The sequence below is a fragment of the Thalassophryne amazonica genome, chromosome 13 (genome assembly GCF_902500255.1).
Source record: "Thalassophryne amazonica chromosome 13, fThaAma1.1, whole genome shotgun sequence".
NCBI lineage: Eukaryota > Metazoa > Chordata > Actinopteri > Batrachoidiformes > Batrachoididae > Thalassophryne > Thalassophryne amazonica.
In genome coordinates, this window is record NC_047115.1 from 37563292 (window position 1) to 37583945 (window position 20654).

Below are 20654 nucleotides of genomic sequence, written 5' to 3' on the forward strand. Positions count from 1 at the left end.
CATAATACAGGGATTTAATCTGAGTATAAATCTCATAACGCGGCCTGCAGTAATCTCTCTTTGGCAGGCCTGCAGAGCTGGTGGACAGAGATGCTCTGGATAAAAAAGTTCCGAACACAGGGGTCACATGTTGCTGTAAGGTCAGGTCAAGTTGCCCCATTTTAGCAATTCCATTGCAGATAGTTTAGGGATAAAAAAAAAAGTTATTCACCAGTAAATGTGTGATGTTTTTCCGTAAAATGTTTGCTTAAAAAAAATACAAAGAATGTTAAAAAAAAAAAAAAAACATAATTGTTATGCAGTGTCAGCACAACATCTCAGATTTCACAGCAGCAAATTTCATTTCTCACAGTTTTTGTCCTAAATCAACATCAGCGGTTGCACCGGACTTGCCTCATACTTCAAGGTCAGCCCTGGTGTATGACGTCCTGTTCAGAAGTGAGTTGTGTGTGGGACCTGCAGGTTTTGGCATCCACTGGGGCTGAGCTGCAGTCTGATTGTGAGGAGTTTAGTCAGTGGCTGTCCTGGGGCTGGTGGGGGGGGTCAGTGTGCACCGTGGGGACTTTGACCACAAAAACCATGGGGTCTTTGGCCTTGTTGCCGAACGAACGGCGAATTACATCCACTGCGTGTTGATGAGTCACTCCCTGAAGATTCTCACCGTCCACAGACAGCAGCTCGCATCCTGCCTGCAAATGTGGACGCTAGGGTCAGTATGACATGCGCATGTAAAAGTGAATGTTTTCTTTTCATTATTCACAGTGTATCTCTGTCCTCATACCTCATTCCCTCCCGCTCTATCTCGTTTTATTTCCTGTGAGTCATGTCTCTTAGTAGAACAGCACCGCTGACAGTTTCCATTGTGGGATCCTGATTTAGCAGACTGAGGTTTTCCCCTTATGTTAATGCAGTCACTATAAAGACCATAGTCCACCCATAATCAGATCCATCCACTTTCAGGGTGCATATGTAATTGGACAAACTAAATATCAGGATTTTTTTTCATATAAATCATCATGGTTGCAGCCATTTTTCTTTAGACAAGTGAGGGGATGAACGCATGAAGCTGTCCAAGTGTACATCTTTGACTTGATTTACGTCAATCATTCACAGTTGCCAAAAACTGCGCGGCCAATGGAAAAAGCAGATTAGTGAGGGAAGTTGACCTTTGCACACTTTCTCCAATCACAGCCACAGCAGTCGATAACTCCTGTTATTGTGGTTGTCCACCCCCCCCCCCACCCCACCCCCACACACACCCCCTGTTACTTGACAAAACATAACTATCTGTAAAAGTTTTGATTTATCTTAACAATAATCCTTATGTGTGTTCTTATGCCCTCTGAACATTTCGGGTAAGTGTATAAAAATGGCCTAAATGGTGAATGCGATCATTTTATTAAACCCCTTGAATTAAACTTAGACATGTTTTATTGTTGTTCAGTAAAACGCATCACAGATGATGTCACAGAATGAAATATCAATGTACTGCACAAATAGATAAAACCACAGAATATCAGTCCAAGGTGTGTGTGATAGTGGTAAATAGGTTTTATAAAAAAAACTATCAGTAACTGTCCCTATATCTATGAATACACAACATACAATAAATAAAGACACAGGATATTGCACATATGAAGATGCTACAAGGATAAAGTTGCTACCCTGATGCTACAGTGTATCTTATGTTCTATATTGCCACAGTTCTTTCTCTCGATTTGTATTTGACTGTCTTATGGCGGTTGGGTAAAAGCTGTCCCTGAATCTGTGTGTTTTCCACCTCAGACTACGGTACCATCTACCTGAGGGCAGGAGGGAAAACAGTTTGTTAAAGGGATGTTCATTTATTCTTAACAATGTGAAGTGTCCCTGATTATCCTTCTTGCCCTGAACAAGCAGCACTGTTCTGCCAGTTCACCAATGGTTGGCAGCCTGGTCTTAATAATCTTTTCTGCTGCCTCCATTAAAGTTAAAAGTCGAGACCCCAGGCACAGTTTGATTACTTCACTTCAACTCCACTGTACAGAAGCAAAATTACAAAAAGTGTAAATTTGTCCAAATACTTAGTCCTGGTTGCATAAAGTTTTCCCTTCAGCATGAGCTTGTTAAAATCAAGAACATACACTAACACACACACACTTGCTGGCTGTTTCCTGTGGGATGTACAGTAGTGTTCAGAGTACAGTAGTGCTATGTGACTAAAAAGATTAATCCAGGTTTTGAGTATATTTCTTATTGTTACATGGGAAACAAGGTACCAGTAGATTCAGTAGATTCTCACAAATCCAACAAGACCAAGCATTTATGATATGCACACTCTTAAGGCTATGAAATTGGGCTATTAGTAAAAAAAGGTAGAAAAGGGGGTGTTCACAATAATAGTAGCATCTGCTGTTGACGCTACAAACTCAAAACTATTATGTTCAAGCTGCTTTTTTAGCAATCCTGTGAATCACTAAACTAGTATTTAGTTGTATAACCACAGTTTTTCATGATTTCTTCACATCTGCGAGGCATTAATTTTGTTGGTTTGGAACCAAGATTTTGCTCATTTACTAGTGTGCTTGGGGTCATTGTCTTGTTGAAACACCCATTTCAAGGGCATGTCCACTTCAACATAAGGCAACATGACCTCTTCAAGTATTTTGACATATCCAAACTGATCCATGATACCTGGTATGCGATATATAGGCCCAACACCATAGTAGGAGAAACATGCCCATATCATGATGCTTGCACCACCATGCTTCACGGTCTTCACTGTGAACTGTGGCTTGAATTCAGAGTTTGGGGGTCGTCTCACAAACTGTCTGCAGTCCTTGGACCAAAAAAGAACAATTCTACTTTCATCAGTCCACAAAATATTCCTCCATTTCTCTTTAGGCCAGTTGATGTGTTCTTTGGCAAATTGTAACCTCTTCTGCACATCTTTTATTTAACAGAGGGACTTTGCAGGGGATTCTTGCAAATAAATTAGCTTCACACAGGCGTCTTCTAACTGTCACAGCACTTACAGGTAACTCCAGACTGTCTTTGATCATCCTGGAGCTGATCAATGGGTGAGCCTTTTCCATTCTGGTTATTCTTCTATCTATTTTGATGGTTGTTTTCTGTTTTCTTCCACGCGTCTCTGCTTTTTTGTCCATTTTAAAGCATTGGAGATCATTGTAGATGAACAGCCTATCATTTTTTGCACCTGCGTATAAGTTTTCCCCTCTGCAATCAACTTTTTAATCAAACTACGCTGTTCTTCTGAACAATGTCTTGAACGTCCCATTTTCCTCAGGCTTTCAAAGAGAAAAGCATGTTCAGTAGGTGCTGGCTTCATCCTTAAATAGGGGATACCTGATTCACACCTGTTTGTTCCACAAAATTGACGAACTCACTGACTGAATGCCACACTACTATTATTGTGAACACCCACTTTTCTACTTTTTTTTTACTAATAGCCCAATTTCATAGCCTTAAGAGTGTGCATATCATGAATGCTTGGTCTTGTTGGATTTGTGAGAATCTGCTGAATCTACTGGTATCTTGTTTCCCATGTAACAATAAGAAATATACTCAAAACCTGGATTAATCTTTTTAGTCACATAGCACTACTATTATTCTGAACACCCATGTATGCGCAGTGCAGCGACCCCTGAGGACAACTTCCTGTGATATCACCACATGTCGAGGATACACCTGCTGAATGTGGAGGTTAGTAACACACAACGCAAACAAAAAAACGCATGAGGCCGATGGCCATTGTTGCATCTCCTTCAGCTGTGTGTTTTCTCTTTTTCCTTTTACAGTCATTAGACATTCTTCCACCTTTATCCTGTCATGTTGCTTCCTATGTATAAAGGAACAGAGAGAAGCTTTTTCCTGCTGTCGTTCAGTAACCTCACAAGCCCTCCACCAGAACAGCATCAAATCATTTGACTTCATTGAACCAAAGTGGAGATTAAAGCACTTTTTTTATTTTTGAAAAGTAATTTATTTGAATTAAATACTGTCGATCAAAAACCTAATCTGCCAACATCCTCTTTATCCTCATTTACAGAGTGCATTTATGAGGATCCCACTTTTCTAGCCAGTTGACATAACGATCCAAAAATAACATGACCCATAAAATTACTGCCGCTCGCATGAAAGCATCAGTGAATCCCTCTTAATCTGTTTTTTCCAGCCCATTAGAAATGCATTCAGATGGATTATTTGGCAAAAGTATTGGCTCCGGTGTTGACGTCTGCATATCGATACTTATTTGTACATTAATGAGATACCTGCAGTAAGAAGGCAGACATTCATACGCATTAAATATTGATGCATCTCATCACAGATGGTGGAACTATTCCTCCATTTACGTCCTTTATTTTCATCACATTGCCTGTGGTATCAGCTGTTTGACACGCTCCACATGCCCACACATACCAAGTCAAGGTGACAGGGCTGCTTGCACTGATGTGTCCACACACATTTTCCCTGATTGTCTTATCGTCCTGTGTAATTTGGAGGAGACAGGATGCATGTTAACACCGGAGCGACATGGTGTCACTTCCTCCCTGCAGAGTGGGGATGATAACACGGAGCCAAACAGCTTCTGTATCTTTAACAGCACAAAATAACGAGTCCTTGCCAAACGCTGCCGAGTGAGTCTGTGTATCGCCCGGGTTACTTTACTGTGCAGGCAATTTATTACCTATAGGTGAGCAGGATAGTGCACGTTTACCTCATCAGTAATGGAGGAGGTTGGCAACTTGATATAGTTCTCTTATCATCTATGCACTCCTCATTGTTGACCTTTGACATCTTCATTACAGCGGGCTAATTATAACTGTGACCGCTTAAAGAAATAACCACCGTAAGACGGGACAGGCTCGGCGCTCTAATCACGATGGATGGATCAGTTTTCAAATCATACTGCTATCAAAGAACACAACTGGAAGGGCGCTCAATAAAGTGCGTTCATCTGCCGAGACCCTGCAGTCCCCTTTAAATTAAACTCAAATCTTGAGTGTACGCTCATGGAAAAATCTTTGTCTGGAAATACATTTTTGACCATCAGGGCTGGTATAATTTCTAGGTGGAGCGCAGGACTTGCATATGAGCAGACAATCATGGGATCCTGATCAGTCACTTTGATCCCAATCACTCACTTTGCTCCTGATCACTCATTTTTGTTTCTCATTACGGACGTATAAGTGTGATCCTATTTTTTGTTCCTGATCACTCATGTTTAATTGTGATGCCTCATTACTGATCATGTTTTCTGACTTACAGTAGTGTTCACAATAATAGTAGTGCTATGTGACTAAAAATATTAATCCAGGTTTTGAGTATATTTCTTATTGTTACATGGGAAACAAGGTACCAGTAGATTCTCACAAATCCAACAAGATCAAGCAGTCATGATATGCACACTCTTAAGGCTATGAAATTGGGCTATTAGTAAAAAAAAGTAGAAAAGGGGGTGTTCACAATAATAGTAGTGTGGCATTCAGTCAGTGAGTTTGTGGAACAAACAGGTGTGAATCAGGTGTCCCCTATTTAAGGATGAAGCCAGCACCTGTTGAACATGCTTTTCTCTTTGAAAGCCTGAGGTAAATGGGACGTTCAAGACATTGTTCAGAAGAACAGCGTAGTTTGATTAAAAAGTTGATTGGAGAGGGGAAAACTTACACACAGGTGCAAAAAATTATAGGCTGTTCATCTACAATGATCTCCAATGCTTTAAAATGGACAAAAAAACCAGAGACGCATGGAAGAAAACGGAAAACAACCATGAAAATGGATAGAAGAATAACCAGAATGGCAAAGGCTCACCCACTGATCAGCTCCAGGATGATCAAAGACAGTCTGGAGTTACCTGTAAGTGCTGTGACAGTTAGAAGATGCCTGTGTGAAGCTAATTTATGTGCAAGAATCCCACACAAAGTCCCTCTGTTAAATAAAAGAAGAGGTTACAATTTGCCAAAGAACACATCAACTGGCCTAAAGAGAAATGGAGGAATATTTTGTGGACTGATGAGAGTAAAATTTTCTTTTTGGGTCCAAGGGCCGCAGACAGTTTGTGAGACGACCCCCAAACTCTGAATTCAAGCCACAGTTCACAGTGAAGACAGTGAAGCATGGTGGTGCAAGCATCATGATATGGGCATGTTTCTCCTACTATGGTGTTGGGCCTATATATCGCATACCAGGTATCATGGATCAGTTTGGATATGTCAAAATACTTGAAGAGGTCATGTTGCCTTATGTTGAAGAGGACATGCCCTTGCACACTAGTAACCGAGCAAAATCTTGGTTCCAAGCCAACAAAATTAATGTTTTGGAGTGGCCTGCCCAATCCCCGGACCTAAATCCGATTGAGAACGTGTGGGGTGACATAAAAAAAGCTATTTCTGAAGCAAAACCAAGAAATGTGAACAAATTGTGGAATGTTGTTAAAGAATCTTGGAGTGGAATAACAGCTGAAAGGTGCCACAAGTTGGTTGACTCCATGCCTCGCAGATGTGAAGAAATCATGAAAAACTGTGGTTATACAACTAAATACTAGTTTAGTGATTCACAGGATTGCTAAAAAAAGCAGTTTGAACATAATAGTTTTGAGTTTGTAGCATCAACAACAGATGCTACTATTTGTGAGAATCTACTGAATCTACTGGTACCTTGTTTCCCATGTAACAAGAAATATACTCAAAACCTGGATTAATCTTTTTAGTCACATAGCACTACTATTATTCTGAAAACTACTGTAGATCCTGAACTCTGAACATAAATCTTACTTGTTGAACCTCAACCCTGATCATTGAAGTTTGATCTTGATTGTTGAACTTTGATCCAGATTACTAACCTTTGATCCTTATTGTTGAACTTTAATTCTGATTACTAACTTTTGATCCTGACTGTTGAACTTTGATCCTTATTACGAACCTTTGATCCTGATTACTAACCTTTGATTGTGATTGTTGAACTTTGATTACTGTCCTTTCTGCTTTTTGGATCAGAGCACCTAAAAAAATTACTTGAGGACAGACAGACCTGGGTGCAAACATAACCTGCTTGCTGGGGAAAATCAAAAGTGTTGTCCTATTTTCCCTTGTTTTACTGCATGTGAACCATCATTTCTTACTTTCTTTTTTAAGCAGTATATCGCTGAATTAAAACCACAGGCAACAGTTTTTGAGAAGCTGCTGGCAGCCTAGTGCCCCTAGTGGTTAAAATATTTGACTTGAAACTTTAAGAGTTGTAGCAATTTAAAACAATTATTTTAAAAATAAATACATTAGTTATCGCTCAGTGAAACTTCAGTATTTAATCTGCTGTATTAGAGTAGGGAAATGCTAATTCCTGTCATCTACAGTATGAATGTACAAAACAAAAAGTACATGTACTCGAGTGTATTATATGCATGTTTGTTGGCTGACTCCTCCCACTTCCTTTGGTGGATTTGGATTCCCAAATCTGTTTGTTGACTGACTCCTCCCTGGTCCTTTTACTGATTTCTCCCAAAATTGGTGGGTAAATTAAGGCTGACGCTGAAATTGCCCTTCAAGGATTAATTTGGCAAAAGTCAAGGACTTTAATTTTTGAACCTGATTTGGACCAAATGTGGCACATACATCTGGCAAGGTTCCACAGAGGTCACTGATTTGCAGGAAGGTCAAGGTCATTGTCATCAAATGTCACACCTCCTACTGTCGTACTTTAAGGTAAGATATTTTTCTTTAACGTTGGGCTCTGAAGTAATTAATATCAAAGTACTCCTATGATTAAAGCTATTTTATGACGTCACTGCCATAGGTCACTGCTCACCTTCAGAGCCTCATTTGTCGAAGCAGCTCCTCCAGGAAAGACTTTTTCAATCTTTATCACCGGCTGGACCTTTGACTCTATACCTCCAGAAATACTAATGCCTATAAAAACATGGAGAAACAGCAAAGAATTACATGACAACATTAGACTCCTGCAGGTGGTGTGAGATCGGGTTGATTCTGTCTTAAAATAACAGCATACTGGAATATGCAAAAAATTTAGGCACCCTCACATTTCAATATTGAAGTGTTTAATGCCCCCCAATCAGTGGGTCATCAGAGTCAAAATGTAACTGAACAAACATTTTCTTCAAATGGAAGTCAAGAGTAATATTTATTTTTTCTGCTTGTACTGAACAACCCAAAAACAGCTGCTGGTGATCACAATAATAAAACAATCACAAAAAACCCTCTACTTAATACAACCTGATTTCATTAAAAAATAATGTATTCTTAAAGGTGAAGACTGGCCACACACTTTTCTTTTTCTTTTTTCTTTTATTTGCTTTTGGTTGCTCCTGGTTGCTTGTCTGCAATCAAGATCTACAGTGGGATTTGGCACAAATTTTATGCCGGGTGCCCTTTCAGACGCAACTCTGATCCTACAAGTACTATTCAGAACCTACTCTGCTTATCGTCTGAGATCTGACTGGATCAGGTTTGCACAGAGCCACATGGCCGTGCACGAAATTTATTTATTTATGTTATAAATATTTGATATTAAACAGCTTTTCGTTATTGTAAAAAGTTTCAGGCATATTAAGTGGATGACATTTCTCAAGTGCTTTTTCACTCAACACAGATACTCAAAAGACAACACACACACACACACACACACAGATATCAGGAGCAGCTCGGGGATTAAGAACCTTGCTCAAGGGCACCTTAGTGATTGCAGTAGATAGTGAATAAAGATGTGCTGCTTTTGTATCCTTGCAGTCGGGAATTAAACCAATGACCCTCCAATCACAAGGCCTCTCCAGAAGGTGTTTAGAACCTTTGCACAGTAACTTGTGATGGCAGTGAAGGTTTGATGATGATGAGTTCCTGCACTTTGTTTCAGACACCTGGAGGCTTCTCTAACTGAAGAAGGAGCCTCGTCATCACGTCAGGGTTGGATCTTTGTGAAACTACAGACACCCTCTTCCTGGATGTGTTTTCTGGTGCCTGATGTGCACCTTCATCTCTGCTTGGACTTGTGGTTGAGGGTTTGTGTTTTGGGGTCAATAGCAATCCTTTTAATTTAGACCTGCTCCAGACCTTTTAGACTGTAATAAGAAGTGATGCTCTGACCTCTACTGGTGACATAGTGCACATGAGGTGCAGCAAACCTTTAAAAAGACCAACTTCAAGAAAACTGTTTGGTACTTTGTACAGTATCAGTGGATCAGAGAGCAGATTAATGATAATGTTCAGCCATACGATATTTCTGCCCAATCAGACTGCTTAAACATAAATCACAATGTGTTGTACACACCAAGTGACTGTTTGGTCTTAGAGATGGTCACAGTGCTGATGTGATAGTCCTCACATGCCAGAGTTGTCCTTCTTCTCACACCGTGTCCATTTAGCTGCTGATAGTGCCCTCTGCCTGTGGATTGGCTCATCTCTCGGTGAGCCTGAAGGTCAGTCACAGAGGTTCTCCGTCTGTTCTGAGAAGGAACGTGTACGCTGACCTCTGTGTAGCCATCCTTCCTGCTCTGTCTGGCATCTATGCTATCGGGGCTTGCTTCCCTTCTCGATCTCCCGTGAACGCTCCTTGCAGGCAACCTCCCGCGTTCAGGCGCCACATCTCCTCGATCAGATGTAGACAACAAGGAGGTTTGGTTGTACTGTGATGTTGCTTTCTCCCTCCTGTGTGGGGATGGCTGGGTTCGGTGTCCACGTTGTGTGCTGGAAGGGGATTCTGGCAGGAGGAAGCTGTGGCGAGGTGAGGGGCTCAGGGAGCGAGAGCGCACTTTAGAGGACGTGTAGCTGTCTATAGGTACATCCAACAGGGGAGTGAAGGCACAAAATGAAGGTTGATGGCTGGTTTGTTGACTCGACATATGCAGTCGCTCCAACTCTTCAAACAGCTGACGGTCGCCCACCGTGTCCTGGACTGGCTGGAGGTAGAATCCTCCCCTGTAATCTTGCACATAAAGAGATTAAATCAGTTTTAACTCAGCAGGCTGAAGACAGAAAACATTTGATTCTGTCAAAGGTTCAAACATTTGTGGAACACTTTTAACCCAATGACATGAAGAATCAGAGTTGAACAGGTTAGCAGGAGTTTAAAACCCTGAGAAAAACAGGTCAATCAGTTTCTACTGGGTGGCCAAGTAGCAAAAGTTATGACATTGCTGGACAGGGTCTGTGTGTGTGTGTGTGTGTGTGTGTGTGTGTGTGTGTGTGTGTGTGTGTGTGTGTGTGTGTGTGTGTGTGTGTGTGTGTGTGTGTGTGTGTGTGTGTGTGTGTGTGTGTGTGTGTGTGTGTGTGTGTGTGTGTTGCCAGTAACCTTGGGTCCACATTTTCACCATCCTGGTGCTACAGTTTTATTGTAAAGGTGTGAGACCTGGGCCCGGTTTTATGAAGCAGTTCTAAGGCAGATAGACTGAGACTAAGACTTAGTACTCAAACTTTAGACAAAGACTATATATGGTGGTGAGCTATGGAGACACACGTTAGACCAGTCTAATTGTAGTCCAGAGGTCTAACATTTAGACCACCCATTTGAGATTGTTTAAGCCCGTAAGTCCTGGTTGAAGGTCAAGATGACAATGTTTGTTGTGCTTCAAGACAAAGATCGGAGGTGAGAGATCAGGGTTTTTGCCCAATTTTGATTGTTAAAAAAAATCTTTGAATGATATCAGCCCCGATACCATATTAAAGAACATTCTGTGGAGTACAACCGTTTGAAAAACTGCAGCAAGATCCATGCAGTATTAAGCCTGCTAGTTCCTGAAAGCATGTGTTTGAAAGCTGGGAAAAAATAGAGAAATCACGGTTAAAACTTTAATTTTTGGTTCCCAAAATTGTTTCTTACAATCTCTAAGCACCACAAACAAGAATCCACCAGCATCTAGTTTTAACACTCACATTTTAAACCCACAAATATAGAACCAACCTCTAATTTGCTTTTTATTGTTGTTGTTGTTTTCATGTTGTTTATATTCCCCCACTAGCGCATTGCCCATGGGGAATCTACATTGGGTTGTGTTTATAAAATCGGTAGCTGACATTTTTCATGTGTGGTAATAAATTATGCAAAGTTTCTATAATGATTTTAACTGAAAGTGCAGGAAATTAAAATGAGAAAGTTTTGTGAATAATTGTATTTATTATTTGGCACATTTAGTTGATGTTTTACAACTAGCAAAGTTCAGATATTGCCTTTGTTCAGAGCTTGTCCGGTTACCACGAACTGATTAATGGTGAAAACAACATCCATTGTTCACTGTTGTTACCTAATAGCTCCAATTTCTCCAAAAATATTAGTTTTATTAACTTTCCGTTTTGGTGGCGTTCATCCTTAACCCAAAATACAAACGCATACCAAATGGCAAATGTCAGCTCTCCTCGGCTTCTCCGTGATCGAAGTCATACGCACGCACACATACATGAACACAGAGGCCACTTCGATATTAATACGAGCGAAACGACGCGCAGCAGCGTGAAGCTCGCTCATTGTACACTGTATCCAAAACAGGAAGTGCCAAATTTTGAGTCCACAGTGAAAAAGGAAATGTCAAATGTCAAACACCTCCTGGATTGACAGACAAGATCTCATGGAATCTTACGGGAATTCAGTGGCAAGTGCACACTGAAACAGAAAGTGCCAAATTTTGAGCCCACAGTTAAACAGGAAATGCCATACCTAAAAAATTAATCGACCTTAGTAGAAGAAGAAAAATCTTGGAGCAATATTTGAACCACTGAACTATACACTACGTGGAATGGGCCCGATCAATCACTGTAGCTTGATTGGCTGCTGAGGCGTGAAGCCGGCGGAAGTACAGAAAACGCCATCTTGTGTCCCCCAGAACTTCGAACACCGATATAAAAAAGACGCTCGTCGCACAGGCCCAATTTAGATTAATAATCGCCGATTTAGCTTTGTTTGATTTGACTTAGCTTTTTTTGCACCGCAAAATGCCATCTTGCGCTGCAATTAATTGCACGAATCGTGATACTCATAAAAATTGTAGGAGAGGACTTTCAGGATTTTCAGTTTTGCTTTATTATTATGAGTTTTCCATGAAGTTGACAGGCCAGATTCAGTAATATACATTATTCAGTAATATATTATATAGTAAAACATATAATATAATATATATAACAATATAATAATAATATAATATATATAATATATAATATTATAATATATAATATATGTAATATGATATAATATAATAATACATATAGTATATAATACATATAATACATGTAATATACATTTTGAAATTTTCAGCCTCTAACTTGGTCTGGCTTCTTTGAAAATGTCAAATTCTATAGAGCATTATCAAATAATATTACTATACTATTTTTTATTTTGGATCCAAATAAAATGCTGCTCCATCTGATGATGAAAGTGAGTACACACTCTGTACATACATGAAAAGGTATTTTTCAAAATGTGTTAATCAGATGCTGTAAAGTTTTGAACTGTAAACAACTCATTTAAAATTGGGCCATTGCTCTAGTTGTATTTTGTTGTTTCAGAGACTAAAGCTGTCACATAGTTAATTTTCAATTTGATAGAGTGTACACTGACGTATGAATGGATTGACTGCTTTACATCAACTGTGATTGTGATTTGTTGCAATGTTCCTACTTCTGCAAAACTACAATACATTCTAATATTTACTTTAACTGACTGACCATTTACTTGTGTGCCTTTCTGTGTGTGCACGACATTAAAAAGTATTTGTGGATTTGATTGTGGTTGATGTGCACCGTTTGGGGGTGTTTTGAGTAAGTGAGTGTGTGTGTATGTGTGTGTGTGTGTGTGTGTGTGTATGTGTGTGTGTGTGTGTGTGTGTGTGTTGCGTCAAATGAACATCATGTGTGACTGTATGTGTCAAATGAACATTATGTGTGTGTGTGGGGGGGGCTTTGTGTGTGTTCACAAGCGTATAATATGATAGAAAGTATTCAAATAGTGTTGCATTGCAAGAGCTTATAATGTCCATAGATTTAACAAGTTTTTGTTTCTATTTACTTTAGTAATCTATCAAAAACTACACTGCATGTACAAATCTTATAAATGGCCTTAACAGAGCTTAATAATATTACATAACAACAAGAAATTGGTGAGTTTGACCCTATACTATCGACCTGTTTCCACTTTGCGGCGTTTGCACCTTTTGGGGGACGCAAGATGGCCGACAATGCAGCGGGCTTCACTCGCTTAGCCGTGACGCCCATTCCACGTAGTATATAGTTCAGTGATTTGAATCTGAACACGTCTGAACCGTGGACTCCTAATGACTACAAACATATACTGGTGAGTAAACGACCGTATTTTATGCCAGAAATGAGGTCCAGGTTGTTAAAAGTGGCATTTCTCTTTATTTTGTGTTGGCTTATATATGCACGTTTTTCTGGTGATTTTAGACTAATAAAGCTAACAGACAGCAGCTGCTTCATGCTCTGTTTGCTTAATAGTGCAGCAGATAACTGAAACAATCCTTCAAATGATGATACAAGCATCAAATTCAGCACAAATACACCTTAGACATTACACTTTAAAAAAACAACTAGCCACTTGAATTTTCAATAGGCAGCTCGGTAGGAGTCAATTGAAGAATTACAGAGGGGTCAAAATTTTAAAATGCTCCAATCAAATTGAAAACTACACCACCTTAAAGCAGCTCATAGCACTGTTATTTTTTAGTCTGATGCTAAATCTGAAGCACTCGTCCTGTGAGTCAGACTGTAAAACATTTTAGTGCCACCACAAGAAAAAAAAAAATCAGGCCTTTGACACTAACCAGTGATGTAAGATGAAACAGGATGGGGTTTTTTTTTTTTTTTTTTGGTAATAGGTCTGAGAATCCTTGGCTTTTTGTCAAATGAATACTTACTTAGAGAGACTCAAATGAGGAGTCTTACTTGCATTGTGAGAAAACGTCAATCTCGACACTGTGGCCATGTGGCTTCTTTCCCCAGATGGCTCATTGTGTTATTTTCTTCTTATTTCATCGACAAATCCACGATCAACAAGTTGAAAGTTGTTTTCAAGTGTTACTTATCACATGGAGTTTACTTAAATCAAACATTAAGAAGAATGACCCAGTGTAGTAAATCTGTCCACCCTGAAAATCTGGGTTTTTGGAGAGTAGTGAGAGAAGCCACCAAGACATCCTTGACAGAAGAACTTACAAGCTTTTATACAAGCAATTATGAGGAAACTCATGAAACTGAGCTATGTCAAGTTTTATTGTGTGTAATTAATTACATTCGAGCCGGGTGGAGGCAGCATTTAGTGACTGGTACAAACGTATCAGCAGTGCACCACAAAGGAAACAAAGAAAGAAGATACACTGTGAGAACACGTGTGAATATACACACACACATTTTAGTAATTTAACCACATCACATTATCAGTAAGTTTCTCAAAGTCCTGTTATGAAAACTGCACAAACAAAACAGTACAGCAATTGTTTGAATTATATCAGCACTTTAATACCACATTTAGAAATTTTGTCACAACTGAATATTTGTTTAAATTTGAATACCTCAATGTCTGAAAACCACCTTTCTTACTTTTGTGGTCTGAATTTTACTTTGTGCAATTTAACTGCAAAAACTATATTTGCCCAAATGTCAAACAGGTAATAAAGTGTGTAAAGCATGTACCTGGGATGGGGGTGATGAGGTGGCGGCGTGGGACTCCACTCTGAGGGGAGTGCAGAGCTGGAGAACGCACTGAGAACATAAAATACATCAGCCCAGTCTCACGGTAGAATAGATCGTGATAACACCATGACGTAGTAGATTTTTGTGTTGGGCAGTCTAACCCTAACCCGAACTCTAACACCCCATGGTGGGTCCACAAACCACCCCAGTGTCACAGCACCTCGTGATCTATTAGATCGTGATACCACCACAAAAATCGACTACATTTTGTGAATGTATCATGATTTAATAGATTAGATCACTTTATGTGATGCTATCACGAACTGATAGACATAAAGAAATTGAGCGAGTGGTGTGTGCAGGGGGGCACTGATTTATTTTTAATTTGAATTTAACCAGGTTAGTCCCATTGAGATCGATATCTGTTTTGCAAGGGAGACCTGGACAATTCTAACGTTTCCAGTTCACCAAACCTGCATGTCTTTTAAATGCAGGATGGCATTAATCACAACCGCACACAAACTAACACATATGCACATGACATTAACTTACTTGTTTAAAAACAACATATAACATTCGTGTTTAAGGCTGATGATTGACACTGTAACTTGTCATCAGAGTGATAAACTAAGTAGGCTGAGTGCTGTGATACCAACCCAGGTGACCAAAATGAAGAGTGCACCTCTACACATATAACTGAAAAAGTTGTCATGAAAGAGTTCAATCTAAGGCACACATCTGACTGGTCAGATGGCCAATTATAGTTTGCAACAATTCAATTCAATTTCATTTATTTCATTTATATAGCTCCAAATCACAACAAAGTTGCCTCAAGGAGCTTCACACAAGTAAGGTCTAACGTTACCAACCCCCAGAGCAAGCACACAGGCGACAGTGGTAAGGCAAAACTCCCTACGATGATTTGAGGAAAAAACCTCAAGCAGACCAGACTCAAAGGGGTGACCCTCTGCTTGGGCCATGCTACAGACACAATTGGCAATACGAATATACCGGAAATCTTGGGAGATTTTGGTGCACAGGATGGGAGGCCTGCAAAATAAGACACCCACTCCCATCTCTGGATGGAGCCTCACCTCAAACAGGGCGATAAAAACAGAATCAGGCATCAGAAAGACAACAAATACAGTATAATTTGTCAGCAATAAAGCAACAAGAAAAACAGAAGAAACTCGAAGGTGATCGCCGGCCACTAGCCCTAAGCTTCACTAAACGACCCAGACTTTAGATAAAGTTGAGGCCGTTGCCCGCTCCATTTCCTAATAGAATGAATTTAAAAGGGTAAAAAGCACAGTAACATACTATGCTAGCCATACATGCTAGCCATACGAAAGGGAAATAAGTGTGTTTTAAGTCTGAACTTGAAAGTCTCTACAGAATCTGACTGTTTTAGCATAACAATGAATGGTAATCCCAAAACGTCACAATATGTGCCCAAGGGGTGCTATATAAAGGGAGAAAAGCAGGGGGCCTAAGCCGGACCACTGTGGAACCCCAAATTTCATGTCACAAAGGTTAATAATTAAATTCCAGGGTGGATCGTGCCACCCAAGGCCACCCCATGAAACCACCCATGAATCAAACGCAAATCTTCAACTGCTTATCCAAGATCAGGTCGCGGGGGGCTGGAGCTTATCCCAGCAGTCAAAGGGTGTAAGGCAGGGTACACCCTGGACAGGAGACCAGTCTGTTGCAGGGCCACATACAGACAAACAAACACATTCACACCCGCATGCACACCTATGGACAATTTTAAGTTTCCAGTCCACCTAACCTATGTGTCTTTGGATGTAGGAGGAAGCCGGAGCACCCGGCGGAAACCCAGGCAAACACGGGGAGAACATGCAAACTCCACACAGAAAGGCAACAGGTGGGAACAGTGGCAAGTGCTAACCACTAAGCCACCATGCTGCCCACCAAACACAAATTCTGAGCTAATTAATTTTTTTTTTCTGTGTAATGTAATCTGCTTTTGCCAAATTCTACCTTCACTTATTGATTTCTTTTAGTACAAAGATGAAATTATGTTTTATGTTAAACCGTCAAGAGAAAGTCAGTGACATTTCTCCTCTTACCAGAGCGACGTTTGAGAATGTCATATGCTTCCAGTTCAAAGGGCATGACCATGCTGTCAAACTGAGCCAATTCAGTAGTCGGAATCAGCATTCTGCAGGATGCAACCAGACATACAAAATACATAAAGCAACCCACATACACATGGAGAACACACACACACACACACACACACATATATATATATATATATATATATATATATATATATATATGTGTGTGTGTGTGTGTGTGTGTGTGTGTGTATGTATGTATGTATGTATGTGTGTTTGTGTGTTTAAATTCAATCTCACCTAATTTCTCTGAGGAGCAGCAGTTTCTCTGGCCTGTCCAAGATCGCCAAAAGGGGGCGCACTAAATCCTCAATGACAGTATCTGACAAAAACTGAGAAACATGCAGGAACATGCAGAATATACCAGTTTAGTAATCTGCACACATCTAGGGGGTGGTGGCCAAGTGGTTAATGCGCTTGGTTTCAGTTCAGAAGGTTCCGGGTTCAAATCCCACCTCTGCCACATTTCTCCATGTAATGTGGAGTTGCGTCAGGAAGGGCATCCGGCGTAAAACTTGTGCCAATTCAACATGCAGATCCACCTTGGATTTGCTGTGGCGACCCCAAGTGCAAACAAGGGAGCAGCCGAAGGGACTTACAGTAATCTGCACACATAGATCGCACAGATCCATCAGGCTATTGACTAGTTGCTCAGTTAAGGTCTCTTAATTAAGCGCGTTAAAGGCCATCAAATATACATGTTTTATAATTACAAATTTGACAGTTACATATACATTACACCTTTGTCTTTGCAAGAATACTGCAATCCTCTGCTGTTTTCAGTGGATGGTGTTTAGTTACTGTATTATCAGGGAAGTCGCACTGTGCGCTGAGACGTGATATCTTATACAGTGGTGGCAAAGAGCCAGCGGAGGAAATAATCCCCTGATATCGGCCAAACAGTGTGATACGGGCTGAGAGGGACACGGGGATCAGATGATTGGTGACATCTGACCTTAATCATAAATGACAGTACAAATCTGGCTGATGTGGGTGCCGGAATACTCAGTGGCACACTGAAGAATACTAATACAATAACATGCTTTTGGAGGGTGGTATGCATTTTCAGAGGCCCAATGTCCATGCCCAGTCGCCCCAAATGACCGATATTTGCCCTTTAACTCTAACCTCTAACTCTAACTCGGGCAAATATATTGGGCCTCTGAAAATGCATACCGCCCTCCAAAATCAATTCAATTCAATCAATTTTTTTTTTATATAGCGCCAAATCACAACAAACAGTTGCCCCAAGGCGCCTTATATTGTAAGGCAAGGCCATACAATAATTATGTAAAACCCCAACGGTCAAAATGACCCCCTGTGAGCAAGCACTTGGCTACAGTGGGAAGGAAAAACTCCCTTTTAACAGGAAGAAACCTCCAGCAGAACCAGGCTCAGGGAGGGGCAGTCTTCTGCTGGGACTGGCTGGGGCTGAGGGAGAGAACCAGGAAAAAGACATGCTGTGGAGGGGAGCAGAGATCGATCACTAATGATTAAATGCAGAGTGGTGCATACAGAGCAAAAAGAGAAAGAAACAGTGCATCATGGGAACCCCCCAGCAGTCTACGTCTATAGCAGCATAACCAGCCCTAACTATAAGCTTTAGCAAAAAGAAAAGTTTTAAGCCTAATCTTAAAAGTAGAGAGGGTGTCTGTCTCCCTGATCTGAATTGGGAGCTGGTTCCACAGGAGAGGAGCCTGAAAGCTGAAGGCTCTGCCTCCCATTCTACTCTTACAAACCCTAGGAACTACAAGTAAGCCTGCAGTCTGAGAGCGAAGCACTCTATTGGGGTGATATGGTACTACGAGGTCCCTAAGATAAGATGGGACCTGATTATTCAAAACCTTATAAGTAAGAAGAAGAATTTTAAATTCTATTCTAGAATTAACAGGAAGCCAATGAAGAGAGGCCAATATGGGTGAGATATGCTCTCTCCTTCTAGTCCCCGTCAGTACTCTAGCTGCAGCATTTTGAATTAACTGAAGGCTTTTTATGGAACTTTTAGGACAACCTGATAATAATGAATTACAATAGTCCAGCCTAGAGGAAATAAATGCATGAATTAGTTTTTCAGCATCACTCTGAGACAAGACCTTTCTAATTTTAGAGATAGTGCGTAAATGCAAAAAAGTAGTCCTACATATTTGTTTAATATGCGCTTTGAATGACATATCCTGATCAAAAATGACTCCAAGATTTCTCACAGTATTACTAGAGGTCAGGGTAATGCCATCCAGAGTAAGGATCTGGTTAGACACCATGTTTCTAAGATTTGTGGGGCCAAGTACAATAACTTCAGTTTTATCTGAGTTTAAAAGCAGGAAATTAGAGGTCATCCATGTCTTTATGTCTGTAAGACAATCCTGCAGTTTAGCTAATTGGTGTGTGTCCTCTGGCTTCATGGATAGATAAAGCTGGGTATCATCTGCGTAACAATGAAAATTTAAGCAATACCGTCTAATAATACTGCCTAAGGGAAGCATGTATAAAGTGAATAAAATTGGTCCTAGCACAGAACCTTGTGGAACTCCATAATTAACTTTAGTCTGTGAAGAAGATTCCCCATTTACATGAACAAATTGTAATCTATTAGACAAATATGATTCAAACCACCGCAGCGCAGTGCCTTTAATACCTATGGCATGCTCTAATCTCTGTAATAAAATTTATGGTCAACAGTATCAAAAGCAGCACTGAGGTCTAACAGAACAAGCACAGAGATCCACTGTCCGAGGCCATAAGAAGATCATTTGTAACCTTCACTAATGCTGTTTCTGTACTATGATGAATTCTAAAACCTGACTGAAACTCTTCAAATAGACCATTCCTCTGCAGATGATCAGTTAGCTGTTTTACAACTACCCTTTCAAGAATTTTTGAGAGAAAAGGAAGGTTGGAGATTGGCCCATAATTAGCTAAGATAGCTGGGTCAAGTGATGGCTTTTTAAGTAATGGTTTAATTACTGCCACCTTAAAAGCCTGTGGTACATAGCCAACTAACAAAGATAGATTGATCATATTTAAGATCGAAGCATTAAATAATGGTAGGGCTTCCTTGAGCAGCCTGGTAGGAATGGGGTCTAATAAACATGTTGATGGTTTGGATGAAGTAACTAATGAAAATAACTCAGACAGAACAATCGGAGCAACAAAAGCATGTTATTGTATTAATACTGAACATTGCCGAACAATACTGAACAACGATGAACAATAATAAACAATGCCGAACACTACTGAACAATACTGAACAATGTCGAACAATACTGAACAATACTGAACTAGAAGCACTCAGAGAGCACAAATCTCCACCAAGGCCATAGGGTCACTGACATCACATGGAATACCCTTTGGCAAAGAGACTTATTCCACGTTGTTTAATGCATCTACCATCATGTTTCAGATTCAGTGGTTAACCCTCTTCAGGACAACCTGTACTTTCAAAATATATATGCTATAGTTATGTTTTATAAGTGTAATAAAGGTTTACAATCAGAAATAAGAAAGGAAAAAGTAAAGCAGAAATAATTTTCCACACACATTTATTAAAAACACACAGCAAACGATAATAAACAACTGTTTTGACACTTTATAAAGGTAATTTGGGCTCTTGTGTGAAAGACTGTACAACAAAAAGGTTCAAACAATAAACACAAATGCACATTTTGAACAATATATACAAAATGGTCTATGCGTTTTGTTTGTCTTCATCTCAAAGCAATTTCTGTCTGCTATTACACAAAGGTCACATCACAAACTACTACTAAGAAGTTGACTGTGTGTTTGTTTTCTCCTGTTCTGAAAGCAATTTTCACACTTCAAGGCTCATTCAGTTTGAGGAGCGGCCCCTCCCCCCTCGCTCCATTGATAT

At 40.1% G+C, this 20654-nt stretch overlaps 1 protein-coding gene across 1 annotated transcript in view; it reads right to left on the reverse strand.

The window, feature by feature from the left end:
* Positions 1 to 432: 432 nt before the first annotated feature.
* The window catches only part of LOC117523857 (PDZ domain-containing protein 7-like), a 46427-nt gene continuing 26205 nt past the window's right edge, over positions 433 to 20654 (reverse strand). Inside the window, exons 10-15 of the mRNA XM_034185469.1 lie at positions 17027 to 17118; positions 16736 to 16827; positions 14643 to 14699; positions 9280 to 9933; positions 7804 to 7904; positions 433 to 689 (exon numbers count right to left, since the gene is read on the reverse strand). Coding sequence (XP_034041360.1) covers positions 513 to 689; positions 7804 to 7904; positions 9280 to 9933; positions 14643 to 14699; positions 16736 to 16827; positions 17027 to 17118 — 1173 coding nt within the window. The 3' untranslated portion in view covers positions 433 to 512. The remainder of the gene's footprint in view (positions 690 to 7803; positions 7905 to 9279; positions 9934 to 14642; positions 14700 to 16735; positions 16828 to 17026; positions 17119 to 20654) is intronic.